General features: G+C 44.4%; 1 protein-coding gene across 4 annotated transcripts in view; it reads right to left on the bottom strand.

Annotated features, from left to right (window-relative positions):
• MITD1 (microtubule interacting and trafficking domain containing 1) overlaps window positions 1–20,464 on the bottom strand; it is a 40,803-nt gene that overhangs the window by 8,217 nt on the left and 12,122 nt on the right. For all 4 annotated transcript variants that reach the window (XM_030201407.1, XM_030201408.1, XM_030201410.1 and 1 more), the window contains 4 exons: window positions 13,006–13,107; window positions 7,169–7,305; window positions 6,944–7,030; window positions 4,572–4,687 (listed from right to left, as the gene is read on the bottom strand). In XM_030201407.1, coding sequence (XP_030057267.1) covers window positions 4,572–4,687; window positions 6,944–7,030; window positions 7,169–7,305; window positions 13,006–13,107 — 442 coding nt within the window. The remainder of the gene's footprint in view (window positions 1–4,571; window positions 4,688–6,943; window positions 7,031–7,168; window positions 7,306–13,005; window positions 13,108–20,464) is intronic.

The following is a 20,464-nucleotide window of genomic DNA, read 5'->3' as shown; positions in this document are numbered from 1 at the left end:
GCACAGCCTGGCGCATCAGCCCTTCCAGATCCCCGGAAGGATGGCTCGGAAGCACTCGTCCAGGCCCGCTGTCGGGAAAGACGTGGGGGCCGGTAGAGGCATCGGTGCCAGAAGCTGCTCGGGTCCAGGAGACTGCACCGAAGTGCTGGGACCATGACGTGGCGGTACCTCCACCACCGAGGGGGACCTCTCCTCTCGACGCGGACGCTTCGGCGTCGACTCCTCTCCGGTACCGAGAGCCGGATGCGTCGAGGGCGACCGGTGACGGTGCTTCTTTGCCTTCTTACGGTGCCCGTCACGGTGCCGGGTGGTATGGAGGAGGAGGAGGTCGATCCCCCTCGGTCCCGAGGAACCGGGTCAGACAGGGTTCGGTCCCGAGGGCCACGGGCTGAAGGAGAGACCGGGGCCGACTGCCCACGTGGTCTCTCACCTCTACCCTCACCGGAGGACCAGCGGGCCGACGGGACCTGTTCTCCTGGGGTCGATGCCATCGATGCCGATTTTTCGGGCATCGATACCGGTACCGAAGGACCGGGCGTCGATACCGATGCCGTCGAAGTCGAGGGGCCGGCGCAAGTTCCAAAAAGGCCCGCAGAACTTGCCTCGCAACCTGAGTCTGTTTCCGGAGACTGAGACACAGAGAACACGACTTGATATTGTGCTCCGGCCCGAGGCACTGGAGGCACTGGAGGCACTAAGCGTGGGTGTCGGTCTGCGAGATCGGCCGGCCGCACCGACCACACTTCTTAAAATCCACTCGGGACCTTCGAGGACATCGACGGAAAAATCGCGTCGGCGAAGTTAAAGGTCGTCGATGGTGGCGGAAATCACACCTCAAAAAATAAATCGATCGCGCGGCCACAAGGCCGCAACGCGACGCCCTCGCTAGAAACGAGGGGAAAAAGGAGCGCGTGCTCTTTTTTTTTTTTTTTTAAAGAAAAGAAAACTGGGGCACGCGGCAACCGAATAACACAAAACTAAACAAAATCGCGTAAACGCGACGGTCTTTCCGGGGCTGCGAAGGGAGAGGGGCGACGGCACGACTCTCCTCAGGCGCGGAAAAGAAAGACTGGCGGGAACGGTCACGCACGAGCGGGAAGACGGCCGCGCATGCGCGGTGGGCGTGCCCCGCGTGCGGACCGCCCGCGAAGCTTCTTCCGGTTGGTGGGGGCTGCCGCGGACATCACCCAGTCGTGAGAACAAGCAGCCTGCTTGTCCTCGGAGAAATATAAGTACATATAAGTACTTATACAAACCTTGACTTGTTTTACATTGGATACGTGCTGAGAGTGTTGATTGTATTTTTGGCATTTCATCAATAAAAAATTATTGAAACATAAGTACTTATACACGTGCATCCATAGTACATACAAATTTCAAGGGGGCATATTGTGAGCAGACATTTTTTTACAAGAGGAATACAAGTTTAGTTCAAAAAATTTCCTGTCAACATTAACAACTCCTCCAAATCATGCAAAAGTGTGACCTAACTGTTCATTTGGACTTGAAATTTTGAGGAGTGAGTGAGGGGACATACATGCTTATCCCTTTGACCTTTAAAAAAAAACAACACTTGAAAAAGCCAACAATTGAGGTTTAGAACTTGGCTTCTCTTGTATGTTTAGCTTTGCGAGATCCAGAACGTACACATATAAGTTGCAAAATGGGGCATACCTACTACTACTACTACTTAACATTTCTAGAGCGCTACTAGGGTTACGCAGCGCTGTACAATTTAACAAAGAGAGACAGTCCCTGCTCAAAGAGCTTACAATCTAATACCTAGGGGTCCTTTTACTAAGGTGCGCTGAAAAATGGCTTGCAGTAGTGTAGGCGCCTGTAAAAAAAAAGCCCTTTTTAAAATTTTTGACGAAAATGGACGTGCGGCAAAATCAAAATTGCTGTGCGTCCATTTTGGGTGTGCGACCTTACTGCCAGCCATTGACTTAGCAGTAAAGTCTCACGCGGTAACCAGGCGGTAATGACCTATGCGCAACAAATGACACGTCCCATACACACGGCTGAAAATAAAAATTATTTTTCGTCTGCGTGGCAATAAAGAAATTACCACAAGAGCCACATGGTAGCTGTGCGGTAACTCCATTTTGGCACACGTTGGGTGCGCGTAGACGCTTACGCGGCTTAGTAAAACGGCCCCCTAATGGCTTAAGTAGCAGCTCTACAAGCTATCATGCAGTGATCCTAGATTCTATTCCTGACCTACCTTTTTGAAATGTACTTCAGACATAGCTGACTGCTATATGATAGGTTCAAAGAAACCAAAAGGAAATCAGATGTTACATGACAGTGACACCTATAAAATCTTGATCTGGAAGCCATTAGTAAAAATACCTGGGAAATTGTCAATGTTTTAACTTGGGCATCCCTTTTCTGATCTAGGCAGCCTATGAAAATTACACTCATGGTGACACTGTATGCAGAACTAGACTGTGCAATTTTAATGCATATTTATATATACAGTGGTGGAAATAAGTATTTGATCCCTTGCTGATTTTGTAAGTTTGCCCACTGACAAAGACATGAGCAGCCCATAATTGAAGGGTAGGTTATTGGTAACAGTGAGAGATAGCACATCACAAATTAAATCCGTAAAATCACATTGTGGAAAGTATATGAATTTATTTGCATTCTGCAGAGGGAAATAAGTATTTGATCCCCCACCAACCAGTAAGAGATCTGGCCCCTACAGACCAGGTAGATGCTCCAAATCAACTCGTTACCTGCATGACAGACAGCTGTCGGCAATGGTCACCTGTATGAAAGACACCTGTCCACAGACTCAGTGAATCAGTCAGACTCTAACCTCTACAAAATGGCCAAGAGCAAGGAGCTGTCTAAGGATGTCATGGACAAGATCATACACCTGCACAAGGCTGGAATGGGCTACAAAACCATCAGTAAGACGCTGGGCGAGAAGGAGACAACTGTTGGTGCCATAGTAAGAAAATGGAAGAAGTACAAAATGACTGTCAATCGACAAAGATCTGGGGCTCCACGCAAAATCTCACCTCGTGGGGTATCCTTGATCATGAGGAAGGTTAGAAATCAGCCTACAACTACAAGGGGGGAACTTGTCAATGATCTCAAGGCAGCTGGGACCACTGTCACCACGAAAACCATTGGTAACACATTACGACATAACGGATTGCAATCCTGCAGTGCCCGCAAGGTCCCCCTGCTCCGGAAGGCACATGTGACGGCCCGTCTGAAGTTTGCCAGTGAACACCTGGATGATGCCGAGAGTGATTGGGAGAAGGTGCTGTGGTCAGATGAGACAAAAATTGAGCTCTTTGGCATAACTCAACTCGCCGTGTTTGGAGGAAGAGAAATGCTGCCTATGACCCAAAGAACACCGTCCCCACTGTCAAGCATGGAGGTGGAAATGTTATGTTTTGGGGGTGTTTCTCTGCTAAGGGCACAGGACTACTTCACCGCATCAATGGGAGAATGGATGGGGCCATGTACCGTACAATTCTGAGTGACAACCTCCTTCCCTCCGCCAGGGCCTTAAAAATGGGTCGTGGCTGGGTCTTCCAGCACGACAATGACCCAAAACATACAGCCAAGGCAACAAGGAGTGGCTCAGGAAGAAGCACATTAGGGTCATGGAGTGGCCTAGCCAGTCACCAGACCTTAATCCCATTGAAAACTTATGGAGGGAGCTGAAGCTGCGAGTTGCCAAGCGACAGCCCAGAACTCTTAATGATTTAGAGATGATCTGCAAAGAGGAGTGGACCAAAATTCCTCCTGACATGTGTGCAAACCTCATCATCAACTACAGAAGACGTCTGACCGCTGTGCTTGCCAACAAGGGTTTTGCCACCAGTATTAGGTCTTGTTTGCCAGAGGGATCAAATACTTATTTCCCTCTGCAGAATGCAAATAAATTCATATACTTTCCACAATGTGATTTTCCGGATTTAATTTGTGATGTGCTATCTCTCACTGTTACCAATAACCTACCCTTCAATTATGGGCTGCTCATGTCTTTGTCAGTGGGCAAACTTACAAAATCAGCAAGGGATCAAATACTTATTTCCACCACTGTATAAAAAAAAAATCATCAGTGAAATCATGAATTCTTTGCCTTTGGGCCCTCAACATGAGCTTTAATTTAATCTTTAGTTGGATTAAATAAAGACAAATGAAGGAAGTGCAAAATGTGCCAAATTAAACTTCAATCAATTTAAGACCTTTGAAAATTGATCAGTAATTTTAAAAGTTAAACAGAAGAAAAGTGCCTGCAAAGGTGCCCTCAGACCCAGAGCATTTCACAGGCAGGAAAACTTCTAATCAACAAGAATGAAAATAAAAAGAATTTAGTGCTTGCTCACGATGGATGGATAAAAGCGGGGTTTATTTTGTACTTGAAACACACTAAAGCTGGAGTAAAGTCCTATCAGCTGCAACATGGACTCTAATATGCATTTAAAAACAATGATAACTGATCCCAAAATACTTGTAAATAAAATTTTATTTTTATTCAACACTTCTACATTTTGTGCAGATTTAATAATTCAGTTTTGCTCACTAATTACTGCATTACTCACCTGATTTCTCTGTCATGTATGGAAGAAGAAAATGAAATTTCCAATGTTAATCCATAATTCTTCAGAGACTCCTTAATCTCATTCAGAGCATTAATCTGCTGGCTTTTGCCATTCTCCTGTTATTATTGGTAGTAAGAAGAAAAATCAAAGGTCTTCCTACAGCATATTTTTCTTCCCTACTGTCCAGAGTAGCAGTCATTTTCTGATATGTTCAATACATCAGTATGCCCAATGGTTTTTCTGAAAAACGTACCCCTAAGTCTATAAACGTGCACCCAAATTTGCACGTGTAACTTATAGAATAAGATTTTAAGTTGCATGTGCAATTCACCTAATAGCTAAGTATTTAATTAACAGCCAATAATTGGCTTAAATTACTACTACTGCTACTACTTAACATTTCTAGAGCGCTACTAGGGTTACGCAGCGCTGTACAGTTTTAACAACGAGGGACAGTCCCTGCTCAAAGGAGCTTACAATCTAAAGGACGAAATGTCAAGTTGGTGCAGTCTGTATTTCTGAATAGAGGTATAGTGGTTAGGAGGCAAAGGTGACATTGAAGAGGTGGGCTTTGAGCAAGGATTTAAAGATGGGCAGGGACGGGGCCTGGCGTATGGGCTCAGGGAGTTCATTCCAAGCATGGGGTGAGGCGAGGCAGAAAGGGCGGAGCCTGGAGTTGGTGGGGGTGGAGAAGGGTACTGAAAGGAGGGATTTGTCTTGAGAGTGGAGGTTACGGGTATTAATTGGTGTTAATAGATGCTGACTGGCACCAATTAGCAACTGTACGCCCAACTGCCCTTAGTCATTATTCTAGAAGTTTCACATGCAAATCTTATTGCAGTCAACTTCCAGGAGTACATGGATTTGGGGAGGGGGGGGGGGGGGGGGGGAAGAGGAGCATGCCTAGGAGTTAACCACACATATTATAGAATACTAGGAGTTATGCGCCTAACTGCCAACAGTTAGACACGAGCACTTACACCAGCCTTTAACATGGCTAACTTATGCTAGTACTCTATAAAGGCAGTTCTGTGTGGAGTTACCTTTACAGAATTCACACTAGTGTGCCGGATGATCAGAAGTAAATGCGGCACTAGAAACTATTAGTGCCATACTAGAGCCCGCGTTTGCTCCAGTCCCATGATCAGAGCCCGTGAGCAGGCTCTGACTGCAAGTAGCTTACAAATGCATTCTAAACAACTAATTTACTATTCCTCTCCAATGCTTAGCAGGCAGCGCGCCAAACATTGGCGCTGCTACCACGGCAAACCACACACCAGCTCGGGGCTCGCATTAGGGTTTGCGGAGCATTGGGGAGCCCTGTCCAGCATGCATTTGAATGCTTGCAGGCACTCCAAACCCCACCTCACAGGCAGGGGGCTGGAGATACAGTGGACCCCCCAGGCCCCCCAACCCCTCCCCCAGATAGTTTTCCCTGGTGGCCCTGTGACCTTCTCCATCCCCCACCCCCTGGACACAGGGGTGCTGTTTCTAGCCCCCTGACAGGAGGGCACGGGGGAGCTGGAGGTCTGGTGGATCTCCAGCCCAGCTACCCCCCCCCCCCCCCCCACGACAGCAAAAAGGATTCCTAGCTAGGGTAGCCCCACCCAGCGCATCCCAGGATGCTCTGGGCAAAGCAGGGCGCTGCCATTTTGGAGGCAGCGCTCAAAACAAGGAGGGAGTGCTAATCCCTCCTCCACTGTTTAAAGTACTGGACAGGGGGAAATTGGGGGCCGCTAGACCACCAGGGTGGGTGAGGGTAGGGTTGGCCAATGGGCCACCAGGGATTTTTTTTTGTTGACCCGGGGGGGGGGGGGGGGGGGGGGGGGGGGGGGGGGGGGGGGGGGGTAGGGGAGCTGGAGATCCACCGAACCTCCAGCACCCCATGCCCTTGTGTCGGAGAGAGGGTCAGGGGGCTGTCGGGGGGGGGGGGGGGGGTTTGGAAAGGCGCTAGGCCACCATAGTCTTGCTTTAGGGGGGTCCCACAGACCTCTGGCTCCTGTTTTTGACAGGTCCGGGCTTTTGACAGCCCGAACCTGTCAAACAAGTGCGGGAGGATTGTCTTCCTGCACTTTTCCCCTATGCCTAAATTTGCATGCTATTAGCCCTGATCATAAGGGCATTATTGCTCCGTGATGTTCTGGCACTAATTTTAGAGCTCTGTTTGGAACAGTGCTGGGCTTCTGATCTCTTTTTAAATCTCTCTCTTACGGTAGAACGCACAGGGAAGATATCATCCTTTGTAACAATAAGGGCTTTCGGGTTTTCTAATATTTCTTCATAAATAAAATTGTTTTGCATTTCCTGGAAATGTCCACCCTCTTTTGGCGGAATATAAATACCAGTGTTCATGTTAAAGTAAAAAACCTAACCTCATCCTTTGTAGTTAGTAGGTGGATTGTCTTCACTTTACAAGGCCCCTTAAGAAGCATTTCACAGAAGCGCAGAAAATTATACAACTGTAAAATAAAAATGAAAGTGTCATCACTCATGAGACATTACTAACAAACTGAAAAAAAAAAATCCACTCAAAACCTTAAAAGCAATTCATTCAGTTTTAAACTTATTCAGGTTATCATTTGTAAGCTACCACTTGCCTGGTGTACTTGTCTTATATAGGGGTCCTCTACCCATACTTCTGTTAATGTTTCATTCAGGTACGGTTTAAAGAGGTTGTCATAGCTAAAACCAGTTGCATTTTCTGCTATTTTAATTTGGTTGTGGTACTTTCCCTCTGAAAGAGATATTTTAAAACATTACATTACAGTAAGGCAACATGTTCTTACATGCTATTTATTTTTTGCCATCTATTTTCTTTTGAACCCAGGGCTTTAAGAACAAGTGGACTCTGCTTTGCCCCTGTTCACTACTATTTTACTTCTACCTTTTTAATTAAGCAGAGAGACACACAAGGAAGTCAACATCTCATAACAGTTGCACACAGAACAGCAGCTTTTTCACATGCAGAAAATCAAACAATGGGTATATATTCAAAACGAGAATTGCTTAGACCATTAGCCAACACAACAAAATATATAAAGTCCAGCTATCTTGGTAGTATAACTCTCCTTGGAGGACTCAATTCTAGACTTCATTAAATATTTAATTTTCAATTTTTCATTTTTATAATGAATCTATGTTATCTATGTCGAGACTAGATCACAGTTTCACTTCCTAATCAAAACCTTGTTAGTCTCAGGATCAGAGCCTCCCAACCTCAAATAAGAGACGTTTCTAGTGACAGTGTGTGCCATGGAAGTCTTACATTTAATCATTCTGTCATTGATGTTCATGTGGCATAGGCTAACAAACTAACCACGATCTCCCCACACCACACTTCATATCCAATTAAAGAAATAATGAGTATAGGCTGGAACCTGAAACCAATCCACAACCTATTGAAGGGTATGGAGGATGACTCTCTTCCAGGTTTGCCAGAGGCCAGCACAAGTTGTACATCGCCTTACTCCTGCTGGAATTCTGCACGACTGTGGAGCACAGAATTCCCCAGCCGCTCAGAATCTGCGCTCTGAAGGGTTGTGGTAAAGGCTAGCTGACCTCCCCCCTCCCCAAGACTCAGTGGACCCTTCGCAGTCCGCGGTGAAAGCTGGCTGACTCCTCCCACCATCACCCCCGAGCCTCAATGGGCATGCCCTGGGCCAACCTGAGCACGCCTCTTTGTAGGCAAGAAAGACCACCATCTTTCCTGCCACCACTCTCTTGCTGGTGCCGTACTTCTTCAAAATGGCTGCCGAGATTTCAAATGGTAATCTCGTGAGACTGCCGCAGGAAATCTTGGCAGCCATTTGGAAGAAGCGGTGGTACCGGTCCAGATCAGTGGCAGCAGGCAGGAAGAGTGAGGTTCTTTCCTGCTCCAAAGAGGTACTCCCGATGCAGCTCCTCCTGTATGGTATCTGTGTTCAGGGAGGGGGGAGGCTGTGATCATTGGTTAAATTATGTATTTATTTATATAGACTTTGCTCACACCTTTTTTCAGTACTAACTTAAGTACAGCAGAGTCTCGATTATCCAATATAAACAGGAACGACCCATTGTTGGATAAGTGAAAAGTCAGATAATATGAAAAACAATGGTAACCCTCTAAAAAATGCAAACACAAAAGCACATTCTGCAGCATGACTGAAGCGCTAAAACATACCTTGTAATCACTATAGTGTACTGTAAAATAAGACCAATACAGAACTGTAAAAACATAATCAGAAAGAGTTCTGTACTGTATACCTAGTAGCCATGCAACTGGTAAACATAAATTATAAAACTGTTTGTACAATTTTGTGATTAACGTTTGTTTTCCCATTTTACTTCTCTTCCTCGCTGCAAGGTCATGCCAGCGTCTCAATAACATTACATCAGTAGCTGTTACTTCCTTTTGTTGTTTCACATATGCCAGTGCAACCTCAATTGCCTTGACGCCTTCACTATGACTGACATTTACAACTGAATATTCAGCCTCACTTGAGGTGTCTTTAATAGCATCTCCATTCCCATTCACCATAGCAATCATACATCATTGTCAGCTAGCTCTTCTTTCTCCTCTGCCTGCATCCATTCTTGTTTATCATCCTGACAAGCATTCTCACAGCCTGGTATTTCCTGTAACAAAGATCAATCTTCATCAGCTGCTCCATGTTCAGTGTCATGTCCTTGTACATTTTCATTCTCAGGAAGTAACTTTCTCCATGATTTTTCTACGGTTGGAGGTTTGATTTCATCCCATGGCTGAGCAATCCAGTAGATAACATTTTTGATGTCCACTTTTCTTAAATCATCCCTTTCCCTTCATCTAGTGCATAAAAAGTGTTGTAAGAAGCTCACAATGATATTTTTTAAGGTTTCCAGTACATCTTGGTCCATTGGCTGACACAGTGATATGACACTGGGTGGCAGAAAAATCACTCTGTCAGCACTTCTTAGTTCGTACTCATCAGGATGAGATGGTGCATTATTCAAGATAAAGTCTGCTTTCCTAGGCAGGTTTATCATTTTCAAGAAGTTTTCTACTGATGGAACAAATTGCTTTTAAAACCAGTCATGGAAAATGTCTTTGTCCATCTAGGCATTCCTCTAGTTAAAAAAAAAAATTACTCATATCATGCCCCCTTAAAATCTGTGTGTCCTGCAGCATCTACATGTGTAAACAGTGATACTGTAAAATTAATATTTATACATACATGTCATTAAATGCCATGAAACACACAAGTGTTCTGAAATTATCTCCAATACATTTTGATGACATTGCTATAAAATTAAATGTTGGCAAATGGCCCCTTACAAATCTGCAAATGCCTTTGAAATGTGTAAAAAGCTGACGTCATTTTGAACGTACAGCTCTGTGATTCTTTCTTTATCAAACAGAACTTATACTGTCATTAGAGCACATTATATAAAAGCACCTCTTTTCAACAGTTAACTTTATGAGTATACTGCAAAGGCTAGTTGGGAGGAAGTTAGTGACTTCTAAAATGAAAATATCCAGAGCTAAAAATTAGAGATGTAATTTTTGCCTTGAAAACAGTAGGCAAGCCCCTAGATGACAAGAAATCAAACACAAAAATTAAAAAATGGACATGTCAAGTATATTTCTATTAATTTATTATTATTTTTTTAGATGAAACTGGAGCTTCTCCAATACTCTGACTAGCACCTGTTCAAAAGGATACTAAGCATGATCCACATATATTGATGTGCATGAGCCAGAGCTAGTTCAGCAATGCTAATCCAATCCAATGTGAGTGATACATTAATTCACTGATTTGCAATGCTGCAAGCTAAGCCACTGCATAAGAACTAAGAGTTGCCCTACTGTGCCAGACCAGAGGTCCATCTAACCCAGTATCCTGTTTTCAACAGTGGCAAATCCAGGTCACAAGTACGTGGCAGAGTCCCAAAGTAGCAAGATTCTATACTACTTAACCTCTGGGATAAAGATGGCTTTCCTCAGGTCTACCTTCATGATTTATGGACTTTTCTATCAGGAATCTGTCCTAATCTTTTTTTTTTTTTTTTTAACTCGGCAACATTAACTGCTTTAACCACTTGCTCTGGCAATGAGTTCCAGAGCTTAACCATTCAGAGAAAAAATATTTTCTCTTATTTGTTTTACATATGCTATTATGCAACTTCATGGAGTGGCCCCTAGACTTTGTACTGTTTGAAAGGATAAACAATTTATTTGCGTTGACCGTTCCACCCCACTCAGCATTTTATAGACCTTATCATACCTCCCCTCCAACCTGACGAGTTCTAACCTTTTTAGCCTTTTTCATAATAGAATTTATTGTTCCATCCCCTTAAATCATTTTGGTTGCTCTTTTCCAGTTTCATTAATCTGTTGTAAGATGTGGCAACTAGAATTGCACACAATACTCAAAGTATAGTCTCACTGTGGAGTGATACAGAAGCATTATGATAGTCCTTGTTTTGATCTCTATTCCTCTCCTGATAATGCCTACATTCTGTTTGCTTTTTTGACCATCGCTGTACAATGAGAAGAAGATTTCAACGTATTGCCCATGATGACTGCTAAATCTTTTTTCCTCAGAGGTGACTCCTAAAGTGGAACCTACCATCATCATGTTGCTATAATTTGGCATGCAGCATCACAAAGCACTTATTCACATTAAATTTTATCTGCCATCTGGATGCCCAATCTTCCAGCCTCCTAAGGTCCTCCTGCAATTTCTTGCAGTCCTCATGCAATTCAACAACTTTGAATAGTTTTGTGTGATCTGCAGATCTGATCACCTCACTTGTTTTCATTACCAGATCATTTATAAATATATTAGAAAGCACCAATCCCAGTACAGATCCTTCCAGCACTCCACTATTTCAACTTCCTCCATTTAGAGAACTGGCCATTTAACCCTATTATTATCTGTTTTCTATCTTTTAATCAGTTGCCAAATCACAAGAGAACATTGCCTCCTATGCTATAGCTTTTTAATTTTTTCAGAAGTCTCTCATGAGAGACATGAGGCATATTTTCAAAGCACTTAGCCTTCCAAAGTTCCATAGGTTTCTATGGAACTTTGGAAGGCTAAGTGCTTTGAAAATATGCCTCTTAGTCAAACGCTTTATGACATCAACTGGCTTACCTTTATCCAAATATTTATTCATGCCTTCAACAAAATGTAGTAAATTGGTGAGGCAAGACTTCACTTGGCTGAATACTTGTTGACTCTGTACTACTAAACTCTATGTTCAGTAATGTTGTTCTTTATAATAGTTTCTACTATTTCATCCAACACTGATGTTAGGCTTGCGAGGTCTGTAGTTTCCCAGATCAAGAGTTCTTTTTAAAAACTGGTGTTACATTTTGGTTCAGAATAAACTTTGATGAACTGAACCTCTGAGTCTCCTAACCTATATGTATAAGCAGATTGAAAAACCATATAATACAACTTCATACCTTCTTTCTCTTGTTCAAGATGCCTTTTAATTTGCGCAACTCTACCCATATGTCACAACCGTAGTCGTGACTCCGCTTTCAGTCTTACCTTGTCTTCCGGTGGTCAGCTTCAGAGGTGGCTCCAGTCTGTTCTTTTCTTTGCATTGTTGCCTCTGCTACTGCTTCCTGTGTTCCAAGCCTCACTCTGGTGTTCAGTGTGTTTCAAGTCTATTTCCTGTAGTCATGACATCATCAGTGAAGGCCCTCATAAGGAAGGTGTGGACATTCATTCAGGCCTTTGCAAAGCCAAAGGTCTCCAGGTTTGTCGGTGTGCTGGTGTAGCACTTCTGCCCTGTTTGCTAGTTGGTGTGCTTGTGTAGCACCTCTGTCTTGTTTCCTAGATAGTGTGCCTGTGTGGCACTTCTGCTTTAGTTCTTCTGTTTGTCTGCGTGCAAGGGTTAGCACTTCTGCCTTAGCTCTTCAGCGTGTCTGTGTGCTAGTGTTAGCACTTCTGCCTTGGTTTTAGTCTGTTTGTTCGTGTGGCCCAGCCTTGAGTTCTGCCAAATCTGCCTTGCCTAGCGCTCTGTCTAGTCTGTCTTGCCTAGAGTTCTGCCTAGTCTTTTCTGCGGTTGTGTTTGGGTTCCAGTTCGGCCTTGCGGCCCGTTTGAGTGTTTTCTCTTCTGGCTTTACTTGGTTCTGTCCCTGTGTTCCCTGCCTAGTCCAGTCCTGGTTTGTGTCTTGGTACAGCCTGTGTGCTCTGTGCACTTCTGGTCTGTCCCTGCCTGTTTGCTTATTGCTGTTCTAGTCTGCTGCAGTCCTGCTTGTTTAGTCCTGTCCTGGTTGGAGGGTTTGCCTGATGCTGCCGTTCGTCGACAGCAGCCCCAGAGCTCACACTGTCTGTGACAGTTTGCTAAGACCCTGAGACCATGACACCATATAATCAGATATTTTGTTGTCTGTAATGACTTTTCTTACCTCTGAGTCTCCTATCCTATATTTATAAACAGGTTGAAAACAACTTCATACCTTCTTTCTCTTGTTCAAGATGCCTTTTAATTTGCTCAGCTCTATCCATATAGTCAGATATTTTTTGTCTGTAATGACTTTTCTTTTTTTCATCTTTCGTACCTGGAAAATAAAAAACAAGGAATACTGATTCTGATAAAGGACTGCATTGCCAAAATTAGGGACATGGAAAAAATATAAGTAGAAAGTTATTCATCAACTCCATAAAAAAATAAAATCATTGCATGTTAGGTTACAATAATTTTGTAATCCGCTCATAATTTATGAGAAAATGCGGAATATAATTTCTTTTAAAATAAACGCCTAAAAATCTCGATACCTTGGGAAAACCCAATCCATCACCACATTTGGGTTTTCATGCTGGCCCTAGTACCAGCTCAGTATGTCAGTTTATTACATTAAGCATGAAGCTCATTATCATTTTCTAGATATACAGTCACTCTCCTTATGTTCTATCATATGGGTCTTCTCATCCAAATTCTTCATAAAGATGAAGGCACTAGGATGTTAAGTAAATGTATATGCTCCTAATTCCCATCAGGGTTTTTATTTTTGAGACTTTATCCACTAAGATATTGAGTGTCCTAGAAGGGACTCTCTTTGTAATGGGAGATTTCAATCTTGCTCCAGATTTCCGGTAAAACACTTGGCCAGGGGGGGGGGGTAAGGGTAGCAGTTAAAGGCCGATAGGAAAAAAAATTCACAAGTTTTTGGATGTTTTATACCTAGTAGATGAGTGGAGATCAGGATTATACTTATTATTCCAGAATAGACAATCTGCTTAGATCGTGCATTGGGGGGGGGGGGGGGGGGGGGGGGGGGGGGGGGGGGGGGGAGGGGAGATAGTGGAGTTGACCATAGACGATATAACCTGTTCAAGATCATATTGCTGTGTGGCTGGATTTTGAATGGTGGGCACGGTCAGTGGGTACCCATTACTGGAGACTCAATGATAGTCTTCTTCTGGATCTGGTGAAGGGTGTGATAAGGGATTTTCTAACACAGAACAATCCTGCTGATTACTCGGCTTCCACTATCTGGGAAAGCCTTAAGGCTGTTGTTCAGGGAGAATTTATCTCGACTGCTATCAATAAGAAAAAGTGTAGGGAAGAGAAGGAATGCCTGCTTCGGCGGGAATTAGGGGATCTTACCAAGCAACATTAAAGGAGCACTGGGGGGGGGGGGGAGGGGGAAGGCATGGTTCTTCTCCGGTTTAAGGAGGTCCGGACTGCTCTCGGATGATTGTGGGATGTCGATATTAAGATTAAATTGGAGTGCTTGAAACAAAAAATTTTTTGAATCTGGGAACAGTGTGGACAAGTTGTTAGTACATCGCTTGAAAATTCAGCAGTCCAAGAGGGCCATTTTCGATATGATGTCTAAGTCCAACTTTGGAGGTTTTGCTAAAAACGTCAAAATTCAAGTGGGGAATATAGCCATTTTCAAAACAGAAAAATGTCTATTTTTTTTTTTTTTTCAAAAATGGCTATTTACTAGATGTTTTTGTGCTCTGTGCATTTATCTTTTTGATCCATTTTCGAAAGAAAAGGTCTAAGTGAAAAGCGCACAAAATCAAGCCACTGGGATATAGGAGGAGCCAGCATTCTTCGTAGACTGGCCACACAGACATCCCAGGAGAGCAATGGGGCACCCTAGGGGGTACTGTAGTGGGCTTCAAATAAATGCTCCCAGGTACACATCTCACCATTGCTCCCTGATCGTGTCTGCTGAGCCCCCAAAACCCACTACCCCCAACTGTACATCATTACAATAGCACTATACCCCTATACAAGGGGGCATCTATATGTGGGTACAGTGGGTTTCTGGTGAGTTTTGGAGGGCTCAGAGTTTCCACCACAAGTGTAACAGGTAGGGGGAGGTATGGGCCTGGGTCCATCTGTCTACAGTGCACTGTACCCACCACTAAACTACTCCAGGGACCTGAGTGTAACAACTGAGCTAGAATAGAGGCAGGTAAGTAATGTTTTTAATCACATTTTTGGGGGGGTGGAAGGGGGTTAGTGACCACTGGGGAAGTAAGGGGAGGTCATCCCTGGTTTCCTCCAGTGGTCATCTGGTCATTTAGGGCACTTTTTTGTGGCTTATTCATTAATAAAACAGGTTAGACCAAAACGGCCAACTTAAAGCCCTAGATGTTTTTGTTTTGTTCCATTATGGCAGAAAAACATCCAAGTGTTAGGACCACCCAGATCCTGTCCTTTTACAAGCTCCTGACAAGCCACCCTTGTGATCTGAATGCACTTCTGATGGATTTCCTAGAAAAATGTCTAAAAATTGGTTTCGAAAATACCAATTTGGAAGTTTTTGTAAGAAAAATGTCCAAATGCAAATTTATGCCCCTTTTTGGATGTTTTTCTCTCTTGAAAATGGGCCCCCAAGTCCACTATTGTGGCCATAAAGAATAAAAAAGGCTCCGTTCTTACTGAAGATGAGTTCATTCAGGTCTGCTTTTGGGAATTTTATGAGGCACTTTATATGCTGGAGCACCAAGCGTCTGATAATGAGATAGTGTCTTATTTGGCATAGTTAGATCTCCCTACACTGGGAAATGAGACTTGAATTTTGCTGGATAGGGAGTGGTGTTGCGCGCTATCAAGGGCTTGAAGCCTGGTAAATCACCTGGCTTGGACAGGTTTATAGGACTGTTTTATAAAAGGTTTTGCTCCTTGTTAGCCCCTCTGTTGGTACGCTTGTTTAACTCCTTGCATGACGGTGCCCAACTACCATTTTATATGAGGTTGGCTGGTACAACCATCTTGCCGAAGCCTGGCGGCTATTGGCCCATATCTCTTTTAGGTTTGGATACTACAGTTGGGGCTCACATCTTGGTGGATCGGTTGGCAGCGTTTATGCTTTTCCTGGTACACCCAGATCAGTTTGGCTTTGTTAGTGGTTGCCAAGTTTCTGATGATATTCGATGAGTTCTGATCTGGGGGGCTACAGAGAGTGGTTCCCGATAGGTGGTGTTTGATGCCGAAAAGGCCTTTGATCGGGTCAACTGGAAGTTTATGGAACATGATTTGCGGTATGTGGGTCTGGAGGATTGTTTTATTGGTTGGATTAAGTCTCTCTATAATAAACCTCTAGCGTGTGTGAAAGTGAATGGGATATACTCTTCTACTTTTGAGTTACGTTGGAGCACTAGACAGGGGTGCCCTTGTTTGCTATGGTGGCGGAACCTTTGGCTCAGGGGATTTGCCAGCATGCCGATACTCCGAGACTGCTTCTTTGGGGCCAGGAACATAAAACTATCTTCATTTGCTGATGATATTTTAGCTATCACTTCTGGTACGGAGAGGGCCCTCCGAGCATTGCAGGATTAGATGGGGCTTTATGGGTCATTGTCGGGTTTCAAGGCCAACATCCAATATGGAGAATCTAAACTTATTGGTGCCTGAGAGGAGGTTTCTGTTCTTCAGCAGCTTTTGCCTTTCCGCTGGGTAGTGGGTCCCATTCGACATCTGGGAATACAGGTAAGGGCAGTTTGGAGCTTGTTGTACAAACAGAATTATGAACCTCTTCTGAGTGCAGTGAATAAGGATCTCGAGCAGTGGGATAAATTGTATGTGTCGGGGATTAGGAGAATGGAGGCGGTATGGATGATGGTGCTGCCCAAATTTTTATATCTGTTTCAGGCACTTCCAATATTCATTCCCACAGACTGCTTTTGACAGTGGCACCATAAAATCTTCCATTTTATTTGGGGTGGGAAATGTCCTCGTATAGCTTGAGCTGCTATGTTCAGATTTAGGACGAGGATGGACTGGGTATCCCAATTTAGATAAGTATTACCTGGCTGCTCAACTTCAAGCAGTGGTGGATTGGCAGGTGCCACAGCCTAAACAGTGGGTGGAGGTTGAGCAGGCTGTTGGACGTTTGCCCCGGGGTTTGCCTTTACTGGAGTACCTCCCATGGGTCTCTAAGTTTTTGCAGAAGTTCAGGGAGTGCAGCACCCTTTTATCTGGGCTACTCTTCGGCTATAGCAGATACTGTACACCCATTTGCTGAAGATGAAGGCAGACCCGTCTTTTTTGCCTACTGGTTATTCCGTAGACTTCCAACCTGGTGGGGGAGGGAAGTATTTCATAGGTGGGAGCAAGGTGGTTCAAGGTATTTTGGTCAGATTTTGGGGGAGGACAGTGTTCTCGATTTCCCTGATCTTCACAGTATTTATAACTTATCCTTGGAGGACCTATTCCTCTATTTGCAGGTTAAAAATTACCTCTTGCAAAAGGGAGCTACTGCCCCTCTCCGACTGGCCAGGACTACATTTCAACAGCTATTGGGATCGCCAGTCCAACGGTGGGGTGTATCTCAATTTTGTATTGTCTCCCACATGAGGCTAAAGATCTTAAATTATATGCTTTCTTGGGAGGCAGATTTGGACACCCTTCTCACAGTGGCCGAACTGGGGGGGGGGGGGGGGGGGGGGGGCCGTATCCTACACCGCATACACTATATTGCATATGCGTCTCCTATTTTGGAGAATGCTATTAAAGTGTTGGTCGATGGCATAAAACTCCTGTGGTTCTTGGGCATTTCAGTGGTGATGGCGGGGTCTTGCTGGAGGGGTATGGGGAAGTTGGTACTTTTATCCATATGTGGTGGGGGTGTCCTTTGCTACAATCCTTTTGGAGGCAGGTCGTTGAGTATGCCCAACGACTGTTGGACTATGAGCTGCCCATCTATATGGAAGTTGCTCTGTTGAATGCTGGGGTGTCTGGTTTGGAGGGGCCTAGAGATAAATTGCTGCTGTTAGTTTTCACCGCGGCGCGTATGGTTTTGGCCCAATTGCTATCTTCTATTTTTGCCAGTGTGCAAGTGCAGTTGGGGTGGTTATATGAGAAAAATCATTTGCATGCCTTGCAAACTGGGATATGGGATCATTTTCAACATATGTAGAGTCGGTTCTTAGATCTGGAAAAGGTGCATACTACAGTTTAGCGGGGTGGATGTTACTTGTTTTCTTGTTTTGGGGTTTACTGCTGGGATGGTTTGGGTTGTGTTGACTTGGCTCTCTGTGGGCACAGGGTGGGGTTTCTGCTGTATTTCTACACTGTTGATAGCCATGAGTGGGTGCTGAAAAACCAACTGTGCTTCACTGTTTGTATGTTTTGGTTGTCTTTGCTGTTTATAAAGATTTTTAAAAAAAAGTAATACCATGTGCATGTAAGGTCTGGATAAACAAATTAAAACAAAGTTTAAAGCAAATACCCATAATATATACTTGTTAACAATAATGAAACAGTGATAGAATATTCACATAGCAGGCAGCCAACAGATTTATTTTCCACTGAACATAACTTTGAATGAACTTGGCGGCTAATAGTGTGCTGAACTGGACAATGTTGGCACATTTATACTGACTGTGGAAAGAACTTCTCAGTGAAGGAAGCTCTTCCCTCATTATTCAATACCTGCCTTTTAAACAGTAGTAATAAAAAAAGCAAGAGCACTTTTATAATATGCCACTGCATTCTACAAAACAAAAAGGAGCATCCCACATACCATCTTTTGATGTACGTACAAGAAAAATATGTTAAATGCACCCAGGTTTCAACAACACTTTGTACTTTACAACTCTGATTGTTGAGCACCTGATTCTCATAACATGATGCCTGTTTTGGTGGCCTATTACTAAGTGAAAACATCTCTGCATGAATCTTAGCAGAGAATGGGTGGTGACGTCAGTATTTGGAGAGTAAAACCAGTGCAGGGCGGACTTCTACTGCCTGTGCCCTGATTGTGACTGAATAGATATGGATGGGCTGGAGTATAAATTTTAAGGGGCTTCGACGTTAGCTTCAGAACTTTTAGTACAGGAACAGTGCTAGGCAAGACTTTTACGGTCTGAGAAAGGCAGGGACAAATCAAACTCTGGTATACATAAGTATTACATACCACGTAAAATGAGTTTATCTTGTTGGGCAGACTGGATGGACCGTTCAGGTCTTTATCTGCCGTCATTTACTATGTTAATACAGGGAGCCCCTATAATCAGCCCCTCCAAATGACACAATGATCACGATTTAGAACCAATTACTATTTTAACTGATGAGACCGATACTTCCTCCATGTATATCCGTATTCTGTACAAACTGTCATGTTTGAAAATATAAGTGAGATCAAATAAAAATGCTACCAACAATAAAGAACGACAACATTGATGCAGCAGCTCATACGTTTGCTTGCTTTGTTTTGGGTGTATGGAGATGATGGCTGCACAGGGGAGAGGGAAGGGGAGACTAACTTCCTTGGCTTCAGCTTTTTGACATCTTGCCATCTCCTGTTCTCAATCTAACTCCACTCCCACAGCCTCCCTAAATGGCGCTGGATCATAGCACACTTTTTTGCTGGAAACAAACAGGGCAGGTGCACTGACAAGTTGGTGGAGGAGAGGGGGAAGGAAATTGGAGATATGCAAACAGAGGTTTAAACTCTGAAAAATATCCACAAGTCATCCTTCTAGCTTCTGGACTTTAATGCAAAAATCTCTTGAATTATGAAAAAGGCCAGACAGTTGTCAAATCTAACCTCCCAGGTCCCAAGCACAGCTTAGAGGGCCCATATAAACATGACTAACTTGGCAGTGCCTTAATATGGCCCTACCCATAGCAACAGATAATTGGCAGTGCACATAGTAACCACTAACTAACATTTAGTCAGCAGGCTTCAGAGTTAGGGTTACCATATGTTCAGATTTACCCGGACATGTCTCTTTTTGAGGGCATGTCCGGGCAACCGGACGGGTTTTGCAATCTGCCCGTTTGTCCGGATTTCTGGACTAACGGGCAGGCTTCCTAGGACAGCCCGCCCACCAGCCTGCCCGTTTGTCCAGAAATCCGAACAAACGGGCAGATTGCTAGCCTCCCCTCCCCTTACTTACTAGTGCCCTGGTGGTCTAGTGACCTCTTCCGCCTTCGGGACAGGAAAGAGCCCCCCTCTTTTCTGCCCAGAGCGCTGCCCTGCATGTAGGGTTATCATTTTTTGTCCTCATAAAAATAGGACACTTGCCCCGCCCCTTCCACGCCAGCCCCTGACGCATATTCCCCTCCTCCTCCAATCACCTTGCCTCCCCCCTGTCATCTCCACTCCCTCCGTCACTTCCCCTCCCCTTACTCTACTATCCCTGGTGGTCTAGAGGTACCTCTTTGGGGCAGGAAAGAGCCCCCTCTTTCCTGCCCAGAGCGCTGCTGCCAGCTGCCCTGGATCCTGTGGTGAGTCCAGCTCTCGGCGTTTCAAAATGGCCACCGAGAGTTGAAGTCTCGCGAGGCTGCTTCAACTCTCGGCGGCCATTTTGAAACGCCGAGAGCCGGACTCACAGTATGCAGGGCAGCTAGCAGCAGCGCTCCGGGCAGGAAAGAGGGGGCTCTTTCCTGTCCTGAAGACGAAGAGGTACTAGACCACCAGGGATAGTAGAGTAAGGGGAGGGGAGTCC

This window comes from Microcaecilia unicolor, chromosome 4, assembly GCF_901765095.1.
Source record: "Microcaecilia unicolor chromosome 4, aMicUni1.1, whole genome shotgun sequence".
In the NCBI taxonomy this organism is placed as follows: domain Eukaryota; kingdom Metazoa; phylum Chordata; class Amphibia; order Gymnophiona; family Siphonopidae; genus Microcaecilia; species Microcaecilia unicolor.
Note: the sequence above shows the minus strand (reverse complement) of the source record. Positions and strands in the feature narration are given on the sequence as shown.